This window comes from Haliaeetus albicilla, chromosome 1, assembly GCF_947461875.1.
Source record: "Haliaeetus albicilla chromosome 1, bHalAlb1.1, whole genome shotgun sequence".
In the NCBI taxonomy this organism is placed as follows: Eukaryota; Metazoa; Chordata; class Aves; order Accipitriformes; family Accipitridae; genus Haliaeetus; species Haliaeetus albicilla.
Genome location: NC_091483.1, coordinates 31,438,692 through 31,458,139, shown reverse-complemented (window position 1 = coordinate 31,458,139; position 19,448 = coordinate 31,438,692). Strand labels below are relative to the sequence as shown.

The 19,448-nt window shown below is 42.3% G+C and overlaps 1 protein-coding gene across 2 annotated transcripts in view; it reads right to left on the bottom strand.

Annotated features, from left to right (window-relative positions):
- The window catches only part of UNC5C (unc-5 netrin receptor C), a 269,800-nt gene that overhangs the window by 26,088 nt on the left and 224,264 nt on the right, over positions 1-19,448 (bottom strand). The window contains exons 8-11 of one of the 2 annotated variants that reach the window (XM_069784212.1): positions 10,446-10,502; positions 8,776-8,967; positions 7,172-7,516; positions 4,297-4,384 (exon numbers count right to left, since the gene is read on the bottom strand). In XM_069784212.1, coding sequence (XP_069640313.1) covers positions 4,297-4,384; positions 7,172-7,516; positions 8,776-8,967; positions 10,446-10,502 — 682 coding nt within the window. The remainder of the gene's footprint in view (positions 1-4,296; positions 4,385-7,171; positions 7,517-8,775; positions 8,968-10,445; positions 10,503-19,448) is intronic. The other variant, XM_069784203.1, reaches the window with a different exon arrangement.

Sequence of the window (19,448 nt, the reverse complement as noted above, 5' to 3'; positions counted from 1 at the left end):
TTGCTGGGGCTTTATTTTTAATATGTGCTGCTTCTTAAGTTTCAAACTTAATATTCTTGACTGACCCTGGTTCTTCTACCAGTCTATCTTTAGAAGGCAAATGATCTGAAAAGTTTTCCTCCCCTTTTGCTCATGCTTTCGTCTTTTTTATGTTGAATTTTTCAATTATAGTGACTGGCACTTCATGAAATTGTCTTCTGGAGTTGCAAAGTAATTTTGTTTATGCAACTGAGATACAGAAGGAAGGTGGAGAAATGAGATGCAGAAGACTTCAATTTCTTTTATTTCACATCACTAAGCTTAGAGTTTACTGGTGAAAAAGGCAACATTGCTCCTTGGATCAAACTCATTGATCAGCTGTGTGACTTTAATATAAAGTCTATACATACACTATGAAGCCACTTATCCAAACCCTGACAAGGCTCACCCAACCCTTCCCTCTTTTAAGGTAGCTAATTTGGAAGTTGCGCAATTTATGTGTGTCTTCCATCAAGATCTTCAGGAGCGCTGCTTGCCTTGTTCTTCAGGGTTGTCACATTTCGCGGGCATGGCGACATCCACTCTCATTTGCATCATCTCCTGTGTGATGGATTATACAGGAGTGTCCTTCACTGTGCCATATTTAGCGCTGTTCTTGCCTCTGATTAGAGTATGCAAGAGTAGCTCCACCTAAAGCTGTGCAAGCTCGGCAGGGGTTCACGCAGGAACACGGGAACTGCCATACGAGATCAAACCAGTGGTCCATCAAGACCCAGACCCTGTCTAGCACGGACCAGTGCCAGATGTTTCTGAAGGAAGCACACAGCTCCACTAATTTAGCTTAGAGCTAAATTTGTTTTTTAACCCGAGGCAGTCAAGAAAATCCTGAAGGTTGGAGGTTTATACTCATGCTATTCAATCCTTAAATCGTGTAAGACCTAGGCTCTCACAGATGCTCCTGGCAACAGGGTCTTGCCAAGTACTGGTCACAGCAATGTGTTTATTTTATAGGTGAAACCACAACTCAAGAAGGGAACCTTTCTTACAAATCTCAAAGTCGGTGATACTTCGCTAGACTAAGGGAGAGAGCATCTGATCACCACTGAAAAGCCAATGAGCTTCAAGACAGAAACCTGTCTGATAGCTGTGAAATAGTCTCATAGGCTTGTCATTTTTTCAATTTTTTATATATATATATATATACACACACATACACATATACGTGTACAAACACACACACATACATACATAGATATCCTTTTCCCACTGTAGCCACTTCATAAAGCACATGGACCTTTCCATGAGATCAACACACCAGCCAGGGATCAGAGTCCAGTAGCTGCTTGCCATCCATCCTGCCCGGAATGACAAGCAGAATAGGGATGAGCTCACAGTGCAGGAGCAGGAAAAACAGCCTGCTGGAGTATTAGTCTAGGAAAAGAGAAAACCCACTGTGCCACAGGCACGCTAACACACTTAGAGAAAACAACTGCCTCCAAGTGCAAGCCATCAGAAACCCAATTCACTGCAGAAGGATAATGCTTTTAGGATGACCCTCCTGCTCTCACATGCTTTGATGGTTATGAAATGGAATAAATAGAGTTTCTCGAAAAGCTCTCCTAACCAATCTGCAAGGCAACACAAAGAGTGATATTACTGGGTTATGAAGTGTCTCAAATGTCTGTACTACAGGTTTTGGAGACTAACTGGGGAAATGTATTAGGAAAACAAAGGAAGGAAAAGAAAAGGGGAATTTGCAGGACTCTGAGGGATAACAGATTTCCTGTTTCAGCTTGACTGTTCAGAAGTCGTTTCATATTTCTACAAACAAAATGTGAGCTAAATTTTAAGTTGCTGGAGATATGTGAGCTGTGATGGTATGCCTCTCTGTTGCTGCACTGGTTCTATTTAGGGTAGCGCTATGGGGACCACATTCTTACCTCAGTGGTGGTTGTATATCAAGAAAAAGAGCCTGCCTTCATTTCTGATTATAACACCCATTTTATAGTTTCCTATATGTCCCCCTCCAAACTACATCAACACACGACAAGACTTTTCAACCCATACACATTTACACAGTGCTCATGAAAATAAATATACGGACTCACAGGGTTTATTGAACACACTCCAGTTATTGCTTGGCTACAAAAGCAAATGTCTGCAGATAGTCCTTACTGTGGACTATCACTCTCTGCTGGAGTGCTGTAAGAGTGCAGCAGCGGATTTAAAAAATAATTATGCTGCACACTAACTTGTGGTACCCATATGACTCCCATTATATGAAGCAACATCTGTGGCCCACACAGTCAGAAAAAGAGGCTTTGACCGAGCTGCAGCTCTGCTACAGTAAGTGAAGTGTCTGGTAACACAGTCCTGCAGCAGGAGACCATTACAGCCCCTGCTGCTCCTGGGCATCTGGGCAAAGGGAGCAGGTAACAGGAGGACATTTAAGCCCTTTTTGGTGACTATTCAGTTCCGAATGATCTAGACAACACCTGACGAGCTCCATTTTAAATGTCCTAGAAGTGGTTGGTTTCCACGAGCATGACAAGCCTGGCATGCTGGAGGGGGGCTGAAAAGCTGCCATAAATCAAATAAGCAGCTGGGGTCTGTGCACCCAGGAAGCGATTACCACCACGATGGGATGAGCCTTGCTGCCCCATGGCCAAGGCAGCCCGCTCTCTGCTCTCCTCTTCTAGGGAAAGAAATCACCTCTCAAAGTCTTCACTGCAAGTGAGGAGTCATACCTCTCCGTTCACTTCTGCAGGTGTACTTCACCACACTTGCTCAGTTTGGCAGAGCACAGCTCCAAGCATGCTTTTCCCAATACAGGTTAACCTATCCTTCTATCCCCTGTGTGACCTGCTGAGTAACAGCTATCACAAAGCATGCAGAGCGGGCTTTATGACCCTTGAAGAAAATAAATCAGACTAGCATGTGACATTGGTTGTCCACAGCTGCATGAATAAGGAGGCAGGGATTCCCTCCGTAACTGGCTGGAAAGAAAATAATTGCACAAATAGCTCCTCCTAGGAATGAAATAAAAATTTTTTTGAATAATCAGATATTTTAAAAAGGGAGATTTGGAGGCAAGCTGAATAACAGGGGATGCCCTCTGATTTTAATTTTTTTTTTCCTTCTGCAGGAAAGAGTTCTTTTTATAAGTGTCTTTAAAACACAACCAAAAGTAATAGGAATACAATCAATACTAGATATGAACAGAGACACTTTTTCTGTAGCTGCAATTAGCTATTTTCAAAGAGCAGGCAATGAATAATGTATGCAAAAGGGTGGGTGGAGGGGTTACTTATTTTTTCTTCAAGCAGATTATTTTAGCATGGGTGAAAGACTACCAAGCTAAAGAATGGTGTTCAGTATCACGCAGTGTATAAACAGCTGTGGCTTAGCACATAATAAAAGCCATTAAGGGGCTGAGCCAAAAAATGTATCTAGCTATGAGGAGGGGAAAGAGGCAAAGTACCGTGTAATGATTGCTTAGATTCACATTTGCCATTCAGCCTTTGTGCACATGAGTCCATTCTTCATACTAAGATCTCACCTTTCTCTTCATTAGATTTTCCTAAACTGCTTCAAACAGTATCTTGGCCTTTTCAGAAACTCTTTGTTTATGCCAAGGCTGCCAGATCACACAGTAGACATTAAGATCTAGAATATGAATTGGCCACACATGCAGATAACAGGTGAGAACAACGGGGGTCATCCCAACATTGCCTCTAGGTGGCCCTTGGCGTGGAGCGCCTGGGCCTAAGCAGGACAACTACTCACTTACTTCCATCTAGGAGCAAGGAGGGGTGGAGGACGCCAAAAGCTTTGTCTTCATCCTCTTCACTGCATGGACTAGCCAAGCCCATGAAGGGTAAAATAAAAATTCACATTCATTATAACAGGAGAGGAGATTCTCCAAGCCAGGTGCTCAGGCACCTGTCCCTCTGCTGAGCCTATTTGTCACCTTGCTCCTCTGCTCCCTTGTCCTTTGCAGCACGGGTCTTTATTAAGAGGTTACCTCACACTTTCTCTGCTGCACCAAAGTCATGCTGGCACATTTTCCTCGCTTCTGGCTATGATTCAGCACCCCCCCAGCCTGAGGGCTTGCTGCAGAGTGCAACTCTTGGTTAGAAAAGCAAAAGTCTGAGCTGGTTTTGTGGCAAAGTTTATCCTCAGCTTTGCTCGCGTTTACATCCAAGTCAGCAAATAGTTTCAACGCAGGAGGCTTTGCATAAGCATATTACCACAGGTCTTTAGTTAGTACATTTTTCCCCTCTGCTAATGCACAAGCAAACAAAGGCAGTCTTTTACCTCATGTTCTCCTTCCTGTGAACTGTCACATACATTTCATAGACTCTCCCTTGTGGAACGGCCCCCGCTGGGATCAGCAAGCTTACTCCTGCAGAACAGAAGAGACACAAAAGATAAAGTGGAGAAAAAAAGGCAAGTGGGTCTGTGGAGTGACAGGAGAGGCAGAAGATGAAGCCTGCAATGCCAGATTTTTCATCCAACCTTGCCAGAAGACTCTAAATGACCTCAGCAACTTGTGAGAAAAAGTATTTACTGCAACCCTGGCATCTCTGGTGGTCAACTGGCCTGTTCTTATTCCTCTTGTGCACTGGCACTGAAATACAGGAGTGGAGAAGAGGGTTTTCTTCCCTTTTATTTTATTTGAAGAGCAGACAGATGGTTACGTTGCTGCTTACTTTGTAAAATGATGGAAAAACAAACAACTCTGTAACAGGACATTTCTCTCTAGGCAATTCTTACTTAATTAAAATCAGGCAAGAAAGGCAGTGGAGCACTGTCCCAGGAAGCACCAAGAACAAGTTGTTTCCTGAAAGATGGCTTCTGTGATTGGCACCCCTTCTTTTAACGCACTCAGCTTCTAATTAGACTACCAGGGAGACAAAATTGCCTAGTCCTGTAAAGTAGCTCAAATTCAGGTACCTAACCATGAAAAAAATCTGGGCAAATATGCTCGGTGCCCTTTTCAGTGGTGATTGCACTGATTTGCACACTTGATTACAAAACACTGTTCTTACATTCCTGCCATTTCAGAAATGTCCTGCTGTTACATGACAAACACGGCACATGAACGAACTATTTCACTCTGCTGGACACGTCTAAGCCAGCTGTCTTTGCAGATGTGGATTAGCTGGGAATCAGTGCAAGGATTTTAATACGGTTATTACTACAAACCTACAGGCAGATTATTTGCGTATATGCATATGCACAAGAGAGGCTCTACAGAAACCTTGCATGGCCCTGTCTCTTTTCTTTAGCATATGTGAGTTGGTTATGCTGGAGACCTCCCATGTGTTGGTGTACCGGGGTGTAGTCACATACATGGCTTTGAAAGGGAGGGATTAGCTAGGAAGGCATTTTCCGTGAAAGCCTTCTGAAACTTGTTTCTTTACAGGCCTGTTGTTACAACCTCATCTGTGCATGTTCTCCACTGTAACAGGGCAGGCGTAGTGTAAATGAAGGGCTTTGATTGTATCAGTAGGAGGATATACATACATCTAGAAGCAGCACGGAGGCATACACGGTAGCGGTAGACAGATTGATATATTTTACAAAACTTATTTTAATCATTTTGAAGGGATTACAGCAATAAATAACCTTTTTTTTCTTTATAAATTGATATTAATATATGCGAATTAAATGTGACTAATAGAGTTTGCTGAAAATGTGCACCATCATGGCATAAGAAACCCAAGTATTAATATCCACCTTCAGCTGCTACTTAGAGAAATGTGAAATCCAGGATTTTATAGCATGAATTTTCAACATTGCTCAGCAGTCAGCCCCAGATTTCTTTAAGTAGTTCAGCTTTCACTTAAATTTAATGGCTATTTTTGCCCCCTGTTCCACAGTAGCTCAGAAAGGAGGGCTACTGCTCATTGATGACTTTTGGCTGCTTCCTGGGCAGTGTCGGGCTGCATCCTGGAAGGACCAAACCACCTAGGTCCCTGGTCACCTAGGCATTTTGTTCTCTCCATAACATCAACAGACAACAAGAAAAGATCCAGCAATGGAGCAGGAGGCAAGGGTAGGCATATCTCCTCGGTCAGGGTATCGTGCTGTAAAATGGCCAAGAGCTGACCACAAGATGTACAGGAAGGCAGAAATGCTGTGAAACCTTGAGCTATCGTGTCAGGTAGCTGTGAGCTGTGGTTTCACACGTACTGTGGTCCTACCTGGACTCAGAGCTCCAGAGAAACAAGGCAGGGGGACTCTTGACCACTATGTAGCCTGCTTATCCCCCACATCCAGTGTTTTATGCATTTGATTCAACCCCACTTTAGATGTTAATGTTGCTCTTCATTAGCATGCCAAACCCATGGGAACATCTAGGTGCTGCACTTCCTTTGAACATCAACACTTCATTTAGGAACCAAACAGTAGTATGGCTTCCCTAAAAAATCCAGCTGCAAGAGCTGAGCTCTCCCAAGGCTGCCCAGGGGCTCCCTGGATGCTCTGAAACTGCCTCCTGGTGTCTGGGCGGCTTGAAAGGGGCCTGGCAGCCTGGCCTTGTACAGTATGAGAAAGACTGAGCAGCACTTTGCAATTACATCAAAAGGCACTCGTTGCTCAGTCCCCCTCTTTCCTAGTTGTAAAACAAGTCAACAATATGCATAACAAGGAGAGGAATACAAGAAAAGACACTCTTGGGCCTTATTTTCCTCGGGTATGTAATGTGTGCAGGAAAAAAGCCTTCCAAAAATTAATATTCTGCTGTCCTACTTCAATGCCACACAGTCTGCAATGAATTGGAAGTGGAACAACCGATTTGTTTTTTAATTAATTTGTCCTTTTTATGTGTGATGACAGGATTGAGGCTTTCTGGCTCACAGTCCCTTTTCTAGGGCTGCATGAAAGGAAAAGGTCAAGGATGGTGAATCTCACTTCACACAGGGAAGCTCTGAAGGCTCTCCTGTCTCAGAAAGTGGCTAAGAGCCCTGCAATTTTCTGTTAAAAAGGTGGCCAGGACTTTGGGAAAAGAATACTTGAAGTACCTTGGTAGATGTGTATGGGGGGAAAAACCCCATCTGTTTGTTCTGAACAAAGAAAAGGCAGAGTCTCGGGAGAGACCCTGCTTTTTCCTGCATAAAAGCAAGCTAACTCCACTTTTAAAAATACAAAACAACTGAGCCTTTAAGCCAACATGGCTAGCACTTACCTGAATTCGGAATTACTAGGTGACCTCCTAAAGAGTTGAAGGTCCCAAATGCAGTGCACGATGGGTCTGTTTGCCGAGCAAGGCTCTGGTTTTTCATGTTCAGGGTCTCATTCTCCAGCAGAGACTGTGTGATCTGCGGGGACAGCTTGGAGGAGAAGTCAGAGAGGTCATCCTGGGGGGTGACTGCACCAGAGGTGTTATAAACCTTGATTTTCAGGTTGGGCAGTGGGTCCAAGATCGGAGAATTGGTCATTGGGATTTTATCAGAGACATCATGCAAGGCATAAACAGGACCCCTGTACATGGCTGCAGCTGAAGTGAGGTCTGGTGGCACTGCCAGGAGGTCTGCATTGGAGATGAGAAAGAAGAACCATATTACTTCTCTATTCTGATGAATTTCTTCCAGGTAATGGTTCGGGTTTGCATTCCGTATTTTGTATTTTGCACTTCCTACCAAAGGTTAAGATACGCAAAGTCCTTGCAGACTGACCTTAGTCTCCTTTTCCATGCATCTTTCCAGCAAACTCCCAGGGCTTGTATTGCCCCAGCTGCTATGGAATCTAATCGTCATACAAAATTACAGCACGTTTCTGCTCTAAGGATTTTTTCACTGGGATTATTTTTCCAGGCTGCACTCAGATTTCCAGTATGACATGCTTAGCTTCAGGGCAAGATGTTTTCCATACTCAGTAGATATAGTTTTATTAACTAATACCCCCTCCCTAAATGCTAAGTGACAATCATTAACCAATTTATCCAATTGGCCTAACGATAGCATTCCTGAAATAAAAGACAGAAAAAATCTATGAAGTCATCATGCCCAAGACTCCCCACAGTGGGGGATTAGTACCTGCATCACACATTTTTGAGATTTGTTTTAAAAGTATCTCCAGCAAAGAAAATGACTTTTCTGCTAATCTTCCTCATGACAACTCTCTTGTCACCTTAACTCTTACTTTGATTTATTCTTTTTGCACACATACTGCGAAAAAAGAGGAACTCTACAGCCTAAATACGGGTCTTGAAAAAGCCAGCACTAACTTTAGAGTGTTTTTTTTCTGGCCAGTGAAGTGTAGAAATAATCAAGATGTTACACACCAGTGATAAAAATGCTTATTATTAAATGATGTTCTACTGCAACTTCTTCTACATTGTCTATTGAAAGTACAGTACTTCTTAAACTACTATTTATGCCTGTGGAGACAGGGCACAATAAAAAAAGCTATTAGTGAAAAAAGGGGAGAAAGATGTGATAGAATTACTGTACTGTAGTATCACTCCTGCCTCTGTTGTTTCTGTCAGAGCTTTGCCTTTGATTTCAATTTGAGCTGGACCTCTATTTTCATAAAAGTCTTTGTGTTTCACTCTCACATTCACGCTCTCTCTTCAGAAGTTAAATTCCTCTGCTTTATGCTCTTGAGCACATCTGAAAAACGCCAATGTGAGTTTTGAGCATTTGACTATCAGAAACTAATGGGTATGATCTTTCTCCCTTTTGTCAAGTGCCAACAAGCATCCAGCGAGTATCATTCATGTAGCCCAAGAGACCATAACCTTATAGCATCTTCCTGAACTGGTCACCATGGAGTGAAATGACAACTAACCTTGCCTTGCAGCCTTGATGTTAACAGGCTGAAATCCCCCATTTAGCGCCGAGGAGTCAATAATATCTGACTCAAAGTCACGGTGGTTCTTGCGATAGACAAACAGGGCCACGACCACAGAAATAGCCAGGCACACGATCACAGCTATGACGATCCCGACGTAGAGAGCAACGTCATCCGAGTCAGGAGCAGCTAGAGGGAGAGAGGCCAGGAACCTTGAAGAAATGTGCTCCTCACAAGGACTTTCAAGAAAACATATTCTTATTATTCTCATTTCCTGCAGATATTTACTACCTTTTTTATAGGTTAATTTAAAATCCATTTCCAAAGCTATATAACAGGTCTATGCCCTTTTGATGGAAAATGATCTTTGATTTCTCTCTAACTTGTGTTCTAACTCTTTCCCTATCTACTCGTTCATCTATCGAGCACCCAGGCTGTGAACTACTAAGCATAACAAACATTAGACTTAGTCTCATGAAGCAAATTCACTCTATGAAATAAAATAGTATGTCTTAGTGACACAGTGTCATAATATTGGTATTTAGTGGTTCATCTAATAACAAAAACCATGCTGTGCGTTTTTAAACTTTAGAAGCCTAATTTTTTAATCAAATAAAAAGTCAGAAAAACCAAAAAGTCCATTTTCTAATGGAATGCCTGGAATACCAGGATGTATCTTTGAGTTTGCCTTTTTTTTGAACTATAATGTGTCAAGACATTTTTACCTTCGAACCATTTCCATTTTAAAAAAATAAACTAGTGAAGCAGGGAATCAAACACTGACTTCTCATCACTGGCATTAACACATACATATTTGGATAAAAGCCAAAGCAAGCATAAGAAATAATGTGGTAATTTACTGAAAGGAATCCAGATTTATTAGAGCTGTCTTGTGAGAAAATGGCTATGATATTTCTACTAGCTGCTTATACCGTATCTTCAGCACTAATTCCAGGCTAATCTCTAGCATCATTATCCACTAGACTTTTTTTTCGAAAAGGTCTGACTACATGATCAAAATCTGATGTGTTTCTATACAATGAAGAATCCCAGTTCTAGAGATAATGTAATGAAAAAAGAAAGTGAGAAACCAAATCAGACTTTTTTAGTACCCCATTTTTGTGTAGTTTGAAACATGTGAAATAATTTTTATTTTATTTTCTTGCTCCCCATCTTCTAGCCATTTAAGCCAGGCTGCCCTGCAGCTGTAGAGGTGAGAGCTGGCAGATGTTGAAAGGGACTGATGAATTGCTGTAAGCTCCTAGCTATCATACCTTCAATGTACCAGCCTCAAAACATCACATTTTTTTTCCCCAGCAGTTCAGGAAGCAGATCCCTGAGTTTCAGCGCAAAGAAAGTTATCCCTCCACCACATTTTTTCCATTTGCTAAGGACATTTTCATGAGAAGAGGGTTCATTCTCTCCAGTTTCTTTCTCCGAGGCAGCATCTTCTCCCATTTTCCTTGTGCGTAAGGGCTGTTATCATTCTGTGGCAACCCGCTGACAGAGAAACACTGTGACTGCTGTCAAGCAAGCAGCATGCCACTTACGCTGCCGAATAGGTTCCTCTTTGCCTAGTCACACAGAGCTGGTGTAACACTAAAGCTTGACCCAAGGAACAGCATCAAATTAGCACCCAGGAACGTAAAATCAAACATTAAACTTACAAGAAAATCCATATTCATTCTGCGTTCTCTGTTCAGTTGAAATAGGATAAATGAAACCTTAAAAAGAAAGAAATTAAACAAAAATGGGAACAAAATCAAATTAATGAGGAGAACAAAAAAGGGAAGCATGAAAAATGGTTTAATTAAAAAAAAGGAGGAAAAGAAACTGATGGCACTTTAAAATTCTGATACAGCACAGAATTATGATTTTGCATCCCCTGTCTCCTCCAGAGCCTTACTAAGAATTAATAAGCAGGCAGATTGAATTTCTAAGCCAAAATCGGTCTCGAGTCACTAACTTTGGAGTGCTTAAAGTCTTTCTTTTATTGAGCATAAACTCTAATGGATCTAATTTATTTCAGACATCAAGGGTCATTAGCATATGGAAAGTCTTTTTTCCCTATCCCTGCCATATGCTTTAATTCCCAGGACATGTTCGGTGAGGCTCTAAACAGTTTTTTTATTTAATTATAGTAGCTTGCTGTTGATCCAATAGAGCTAAAGGAGACCTGTCGTCACTGGTCAGAGGTTAAATACCCATTCGCCAAGCAGAGTCCATGCACAAAGCCCTCTCTCTGTATTCCCCTGGAATTATTTTATCCTGTCTTTAATACATGTTCAATAGGAATTCCTCAGGGAGCAGAGAATTTGTCAGCAAACAAGAAAGTGAGTGGCTTCTCTTCGAAATTATTACAAAATCAATAAGGCCCCTGGGGTCATAACATTATTTATTTGAAATCTTTGCAAGCACCATATATCGACAAAATCATAACACAATTTACAGCTGTATTTTGGAACGGATAAATAAGAGAGATCGTTTCCTTTGTCTTTTCTTTCTGCAGCTCCTACAGCACAGCATGCTGGAGCTGCTTAGTTTGCACGAGTCCTATGAACTCACGAAGCACCTCCCAGCTGCTTTCCGTCCATACGGGAAATGACTGAAATGCTGAAGTCCCATCCTGCTGGAAAGGTAAGTAAGTGACAAATCCAAAGGAAGTGGAGGAGTCGCTGTCAGGGACGGGATTAGAGTTGGTGTAAGACAGAAGGTACCTTTCCTCCATCACCTTCCCTTCAGTGCTTTTGAAGGGAATTTCACCCCCTCTCCTTGGATTGCACTGCAAGGAGCTTGCACAGCCGGGGGCTCCCTGCAGGTGAAATGAAACTGGAAAATGCACTCCTGATGCGTGCCTAATGCATAGGACCACATTACAGGCAGACCAGAGTAATAATCCCCAACTCCCAGAAATGCTGAGTTTGGGTGCTTGGCATCTGTTGTGCTTCACATAGCTCTCCCTGCTTTGCTGCACTGCTTGCTAATGAAGATATAGTCTATCCCAATCACAGGTACAGACACACTTTCGCCCAAAGTTTCCAGACATTAACCATTGCATAAAGGCTACTTTAACTGAAATACCAGATGTATTGGGTTTGCGTGGCAAGGTTTTGGTAGCAGGGAGGTTACAGGGGTGGCTTCTGTGAGAAGCTGCTAGAAGCTTCCCCTACGTCCAACGGAGTCAATGACAGCTGGGTCCAAGACGGACCCGCTGTTGGCCAAGGCTGAGCCCATCGGCAATACTGGTAGCGCCTCTGGGATAACAGATTTAAGAAGCCAACCCTGCACAATTGCAGCGGGAGGAGAGGAGTGAGAAGATGTGAGAGAAACAACCCTGAAGACACCCAGGTCAGTGAAGAAGGAGGGGGAGGAGATGCTCCAGGCGCCGGAGTAGACATTCCCCTGCAGCCCGCGGTGAAGACCATGGTGAGGCAGGCTGTCCCCTTGCAGCCCAGGGAGGTCCACGGTGGAGCAAATATCCACCTGCAGCCCAGGGAGGACCCCACACCAGAGAAGGTGGATGCCCAAAGGAGGCTGTGACCCTGTGGGAAGCCCGCACTGGAGCAGGCTCTTGGCAGGACCTGTGGATCTGTGGAGAGAGGAGCCCACGCTGAAGCAGGTTTTCTGACAGGACTTGTGACCCCATGGGGGACCCACACTGGAGCAGTCTGTGCCTGAAATCCTGCACCCGTGGAAGGGACACATGCTTGAGCAGTTCATGAAGGACAGCAGCCCATGGGAAGGACTCACGTTGGAGAAGTTCATGGAGGACTGTCTCCCGTGGGAGGGACCCCATGCTGGAGCAGGGGAAGAGTGAGGAGTCCTCCCCTTGAGGAGGAAGGAGCGGCAGAGACAAAGTGTGATGAACTGACCCCAACCCCCATTCGCCGTCCCCCTGCACTGCTGGGGGAAGGTGGTAGAGAAAATTGGGAGTAAAGTTAAGCCTGGAAAGAAGGGGTGGGGGTAGGGGTGGGGTAAGGTGGTTTAAGATTTGGGTTTATTTCTCATTACCCTTCTCTGATATGATTGGCAATAAATTAAATTAATTTTTCTCAAGTCGAGTCTGTTTTGCCTGTGATGGTAATTGCAGAGTGATCTTGCCCTGTCCTTACCTTGACCCATGAGCTCTTTGTTATATTTTCTCTCCCATGTCCAGCTAAGGAGGGGGAGTGATGGAGCGGCTTTGGTGGGCGCCTGGCATGCAGCCAAGGTCAACCTACCACACCAGAGCAAGAAGAGCTGCTTTTTGATGGTGATGGTTTTTTTGAGGTATCATGGGACAGACTATATTGCGTGTAATATCTATTTAAAACTTTATTTCACAGCAATGATTCTAGCCTTATAATTGCTTTTAGAAATATTATGTTTTACATTCATTTATTTGGTTCTTTGAGGCAAGTTCACCTATGTGTACTCTCAGCACACATACTCAATCTTTCGTAATAACTGCTTCCTACTTCTACCAGTGTACTCCAAGTATTGGCCATAAAAAGTCAGGTAAGCTACTTCTGAGGGCTTGAGTGAATGCTTAGCAAGTGTGGGCATGAATTTACAGTACCCTAGTTACTCCCCACTTACTCCCCAGATGAATGCTGAGGCCCATATTTAGTCAACCTCAATTTCAGCTATAGCCTTATGGCCAATATTTCCTTTAGCGAGAAGCCTCTGGAGACTGAGAGGCAGCCAGTAGGAAATACAAGGCACAAGGACAAGGTGGAATTTAAGCTGGCTGCATCTCCAAACACCTTTTTGCCTCATACTCAAATCCACTGGGAAAGCTGGGGACGTCTCTCTGCATTTCGTGTGCCCCAGCATGTTCTCAGCGGAGCCAGCTGGCATGGGGCAGCATGCATCTCCCTGCTCTGCATCACCCACGGAGCTCGAACTCACCCGTGCAGTTGCAAAGGCTATTCCTCTCTCCATACATTGCATTTCAGCTGGTGAGTTTTGCATTCCAGGTTGTGACTCATTCCTGCCACATCTGAAGTGATCTAGCAACTGCCACTCAATGGGCACAAAGGACTGGATTAGCTGTGATATTATTGAAAGCATTTTCTCCTCCCAGGAAAATGGAAATCCAAATTCAAGTCTTTTCAGCAAAGTAAAGAAGTGTCGTCCTCAAATACTCTAAAAGAAATTTACCTCATTGCAACCTCTTCATAGACTCTGTCACAAATACTTATTTGCGTTTTACAAGTTTGCATAGATTCTTTTACTGACAACTACAGAGAGCATCCTTGCAGCTACATAAGAGTGACACCAGTTTCTTCAACAGAAATGTTTTGTGTATGTATTCAAAGGCACATCTGTTAAAACAGGAGAATGAGGCGAGGATACTGTTTGCTGCTTCCATTAGCCTCGCAAACCAACATGCTTACTAAAGTTAGCTTGATTTTATTCTCCTGTATGTGCTGCAAACTGAACCAAGCATCCAACTCCAGCCAACTGTTTCCATGCAAACATAGCCCAGCTTGCACAAGTGTCTGCAAGGACGCATTTTCAGCCTGAAAAACATGTGGTTTTTACATAGAAGGAAGGCATGGACAAGGTGGAAAGGGTAAGGGCTGCTGAGTGAGATGCGTTTGAGTCATGGCATGCCAATTTTTTGCTGAGGGCCAAGAGTCACAGCTGACCAACCTGGCTGTGGATGGCTAGGTGGACACTCATGCTGGGTGTAAAGTCCTTGTTGAGGTTATGGCACCACACAAGATATGCTGTGGTGGTCATACAACCCTGTTTTCTCACAGTATGTAGGCAGGCTTCCCTGGCTGAAGCTAGCAGAGACCTTACCTTGGGTTGACTTTCAGCATCCCAGCCAAACTGGCAACCCTAGCCGTCCGCTAGTCAAATGCCAGCTCCATTTGCACTTGCAAATTAAACACATTTGTCAGAGATCACTCAAACGTGGCAATTACAGATGCCTTCTGCCATTTGGGCAGGACTTTTTAGAATAAAACTACTTTTAAACACCCCTTTGTCATGAAAGTGCTCTTCCAAAAGAAAGTGGATGTTGCAGTGGCAGCAGTAAGGGGAAGGCTTGCAGCCATGCTCTGGTGGTGGTGGCTGCGCAGGAGGTAGGATTATTGCTATGCTCCCAGCACAAAAGCACAGGTATTGCTTTAGAAAGTTGGCTTTCACGCTGGTCCCTCTGACTACACCTTCAAACAATGAGAAAGGACATTTTCATCAGATAATGATGCAAACCTGCTGGGATTAGTAACTGAAATAATGGAGAATGACTTCCCTCCTCTCTTCAAAGTAACAGCAGTGAAAAGAGATCTTTTTCTTTTTTTTTTTTTTTGTGTGTTTTTTTTTTTTTTCCTCCTCCTTGTATCAACAGCACTGCTTGGCAAATACCTGAGGGACTTCTAGCAGGATCATCAAAATTTTTAATGAGAGTGAATTTAGAAAGGTGCTGGTGGGTTTGACTCTGGGATGGCTGCTGGGGCTGCTGACTCACACTCAGAGCAGCTGGTTTCACAGTGAGCTACTTGCTTTGAGAAAAGTAATTTAAGCTTCTTCCTCCAGCTTGTTGGGAAATGTACATTTTCAAAAGGGCTTTTGATGTTTTGTTGTGTAACTTACTGCTGAATGAGTAAAATAGTAATAATCATACTTTACACTTGCATAGTGCCTCCTATTTGAGGCTCTCACAGGCTTACCAAAAGTTGGTATTTGTTTCCCTCATTTTACAAGTACCTCACCCTATGTCGTACCTGGATAATCAGTTGGAGGCTTAGGTTAACGCACAGAAATTGCACCACTGTAATTGCATGGTAGATGCATTCATTAAAAAGCCTTTAATTAAATTGATGTTTCTCCATGCATTCTACTTTATATTCCACTTTAGGCTTGTAAATACATTTTTTGTCCCTGTGGAAGTGCTTGTATTAAGTGCTAAAGGTGGGCTTTTTTTAACTAAAGTAATTATACTGGCACAAATCCTTTGTACGAATGCAGATGTATCATTATAAAGGTGCATTACGTAGGCATTGCCTACTCTCTTTCTATAAAGCATGTGAAGAGCAATTTAAGCACTTAATGATGTAACACACTGGGAAAAGTGGAGAAGGGTGGATATGTCAGGTTGTACTGGAAAGATAAACCAATCTGACGTTGGTATATAGAAAAGACTTCAGCAGGCTTTTTATCAATTTAGTTTAACTCAATTTCAGCATCAGTCACACTTGCACTGATTTGGGAAATTGTGACCATTTAACTAAATAGATTTTGAAGCTCATTTAATTAGTTTGGTGCAGTTTGGGAAGGCAGATGATCCCCAACATTGGAAATCTAGCCTGAGCATTCTGGTCCCACATATCTTGCTCTGACCTTCTGGAAACACATTTGTGCCAGAGGCCACAAGAGACACAACGGCAAGTCTCTGTGGATGAATGGCCTTCAGCGTATCTGCATGTGTAGGATCACCTGCCTTAGGGGATTAGCTTTGACAAATACGCAGGCTGACCCTTTTTACAGCATGAATTCATCTGCTGCAATTTTCCTTGGGAGGAGTAGATAAACCTTCTGCCAAGTTCGGGAAAAATGAAGCATTTGGTAATGGAGAATCTCAGACCTATGAAAGATAACTGTGCAGAGATTATGGCACTGACTCCCTTGAGACTGAAACTGAAATAGAGTGTCACCAAAGAGTCACCAAAATAACTTTTCTAAGCTCTCTTTTTTCCACTGGGGAAGAATATACCCTTCAGCATATTCATGGGCATATATACACGTACATGGTGCTCAGACTGGGAACTCAGTATCATGACAATGGGCATCCTGAAATCCTGTGTTTGATTTTTACCTACAAAGCCCTGGGAATATACTGCCTTGGTCTGCGAACTGACATGTTTTAAAGACAGCTTTTATGTCTGTGGTATAAAACACTAGGTCACGACTTCATGCAGAGGGAATTTTGTAAGCGGCTCCCCTTTTTGGTCCTTAATAGATTTTGCTAGTTTTTTAGTCATGCTGAATTTGTATTAATGGATATCAATTTTAGAGTGAATTGATCCGATTATGAAAATATTTTACTCTGTTGCTTGCAGACAATAAAATATTCACAAGACAGAAAAATTCATGGTTTTCCATTTGTATTTTCCCCAGCTACTTTCCCTCTTCCCAGCAAGTAACTGGGTAAGATGGTGGAGTAGCTGAAGGTGATCTTTCTGGGCACTTATTTACTAGGGCTTATAGAGTTTGGGTCATATTTACAAAAATATTTACAATTTTCCTGCTAAGAAATTGCTTTATACCATCAGCTGCTGAGGTCACAGATAATGATACATATTTTGAGACTGTATCAAGGTCAGTGAGAGTTGGAGACATGCACTTCCACTTAATAAAGTGAAGATTGCATAAAGCACACCATAACTGCTTGTTCCTTTAATGCATCATATTTTAATCCGGCACCACTTGCTTCTAATCTATAAATGTTCTTTACCCTCTATGTAGCAGTTTCAAAGGAGCTAAGGTCATGTAATTACGTGGCCCTTTTGAAAGCCTAGCCACATGACATGTCTCAATAACATCCTGTTGCAATGAACTCAACAGATTGAGCATAACATATTGTAACAGCACTTACCCCCCTTCTGGCTCCAAAGTCAATGCCCTTAAATTGCCTCCAAGAAAAGAAGAAGGCACGCATACAACTGCTGCCTTTCTTTCTCTACTTTGATGGCTCTATCTAGTGTAGCGACACTGATGTAGGACTAAGCTCTTGCTGGCAACAGGCTCTGAACCACAGCGCTATGCTGGACAGATGAACAGAGACTAATTCTCACATGCAGATGCCTAAAATTTGAAGGAAGCGGTTCTTAGAGGATGTAAAGTAGGTATGTAGGGCATACATTGTGAAATGAGAGTTTCCAGAAACAACCCTTTGTTTCTCTGTGATACATACACGTCAGATGAGTTCCAGTATTTAATAACTCAAAGCCACCAAGCTGGTCATTTTTTCCATACCAGTCCCAAGCAACATGCACCCAATTGCTTCTGTTCTTAATTCCCATGATGAGGGCTTCTTTCAGCATTAATTCAGTTATCTTCCTCTTTTCCCCAGCTCAGAATTTTATTTAAAATCTCTGGCTTTTGCTTAAATTTTCTATAATCAGTCTCAGTCTTGGAAATTATCCTGAAAAGTTTGAATAAAATTGGGTTAAGAACCCTAATATTTTTTTTTTAATTTGGTTTTGTTTTGTTGATTTTTGAGTTCAATGGACCTCAATGAGTTACAAAAAAAAGTACATATTGCTCTTTCCAATTTCCAGGTTCTAGAAATTCAGCTTCTCTCCCTTTTCCTGTAAAATGCCATTCTCAATTCAAAGTCAGTCCAATTTCAGATTTTGTAAAACTCTACACTCCTGGGAAGACACATGCAGCAATTCTGAATTCCATTATAAAAAGACATTTTTGAGACAAAGAAGAAAAAAGGCACGTGCCCCTGCAGTGTTTGCAGTGCCGTGACTGTAGTAGTGACCTTCTATTACTAGTCCTGTTTCCATCTTATGCCTCCTTTTGCCTTACCTAGCTCACCATTACCTCTCAGCAATCCTACAGCTAGCACCAGCTTACTGAGTTTCTCTATTTTTAAAGGAAATTCTAGATGATCAATACAACATGCAAAGGCTCAAAGCTTTCAAAAAAGACTTTCAAGGGCTTTCAACATGTTAATTCAGATGCATTGCAATGCTATATGTTTCTGTCTAGTCCCTGTGATGGACAAGCAGTCACATATTCTCATGTTAGGAGAAGGAATTTAGAAGACTTAATTTGATATTCAGGAGTTTCAAATTGTTCTGTGCAGGTCCCACTGTCCAGAGACTGAGACTGCACAAGCTTCCAGTACTTCCTTTTCTACAATGGGGCAGAGTTAATGGTACAAGAGGAACCTTGGAGTAAACCCCATGTTCTGACTGTTTAGTGTTAAGGTTTCACGTTCACTTAACATGTTGCTAATGCAAATTTACCACAGGAGAAATATTAACAATAATCTTTGAATTGTAATTGCTGTTAATTGTTTCTCTCCCCTGCTATTTCCCAGGAGCTCCAGCACATAAACAAGAAGATGTGATGTCTTATACCTTATTTGTGGTGGTTAAAAATTAAAAAAAAAACACAACCAAACCCAAACCAAACCAAAAACAAACAAAGTCCCTGGAGCTGCAAAAAACTCTCAGACAGAATGTGCCCAGCTTCTTCCTGTATTTGCTATTCTAAAGAAAGACCTTCATGTCTCCAGTAATGATGCTGAAGGTCAGATATGATATCAGGCATCCCAGAGATAATGCACAGTAATTTATTTTCCTTCTAACGGACTAATTATTGGCATGTTCAGGGTGGGCTAATAAACAGGAGGCTTGAGGTTTTGTGACTGATTATTTACTTGGGTATTATCTCAGATCTTTCCTGAGTGAGTAGGTTAAATGGGGAGCCTCTCTTGTTCTGTCCTTGAACAGGAGTTTATAATATTCTATAATTAAGATTGCAACTATGTTTTCATTTTAAATTAGATTCCTGACATTTTGTTAACATTGTTAGAAAGGTCTTGCTGGAGTTTAAACACGCATGTCATCTATATGGGAGTGAGGGAAGATGGAAGAGTAGGATAACTTGTTGCTAAAATTTGATGTGGATTAGAATAGGCAATTTTGACAAATCTTTTTTTG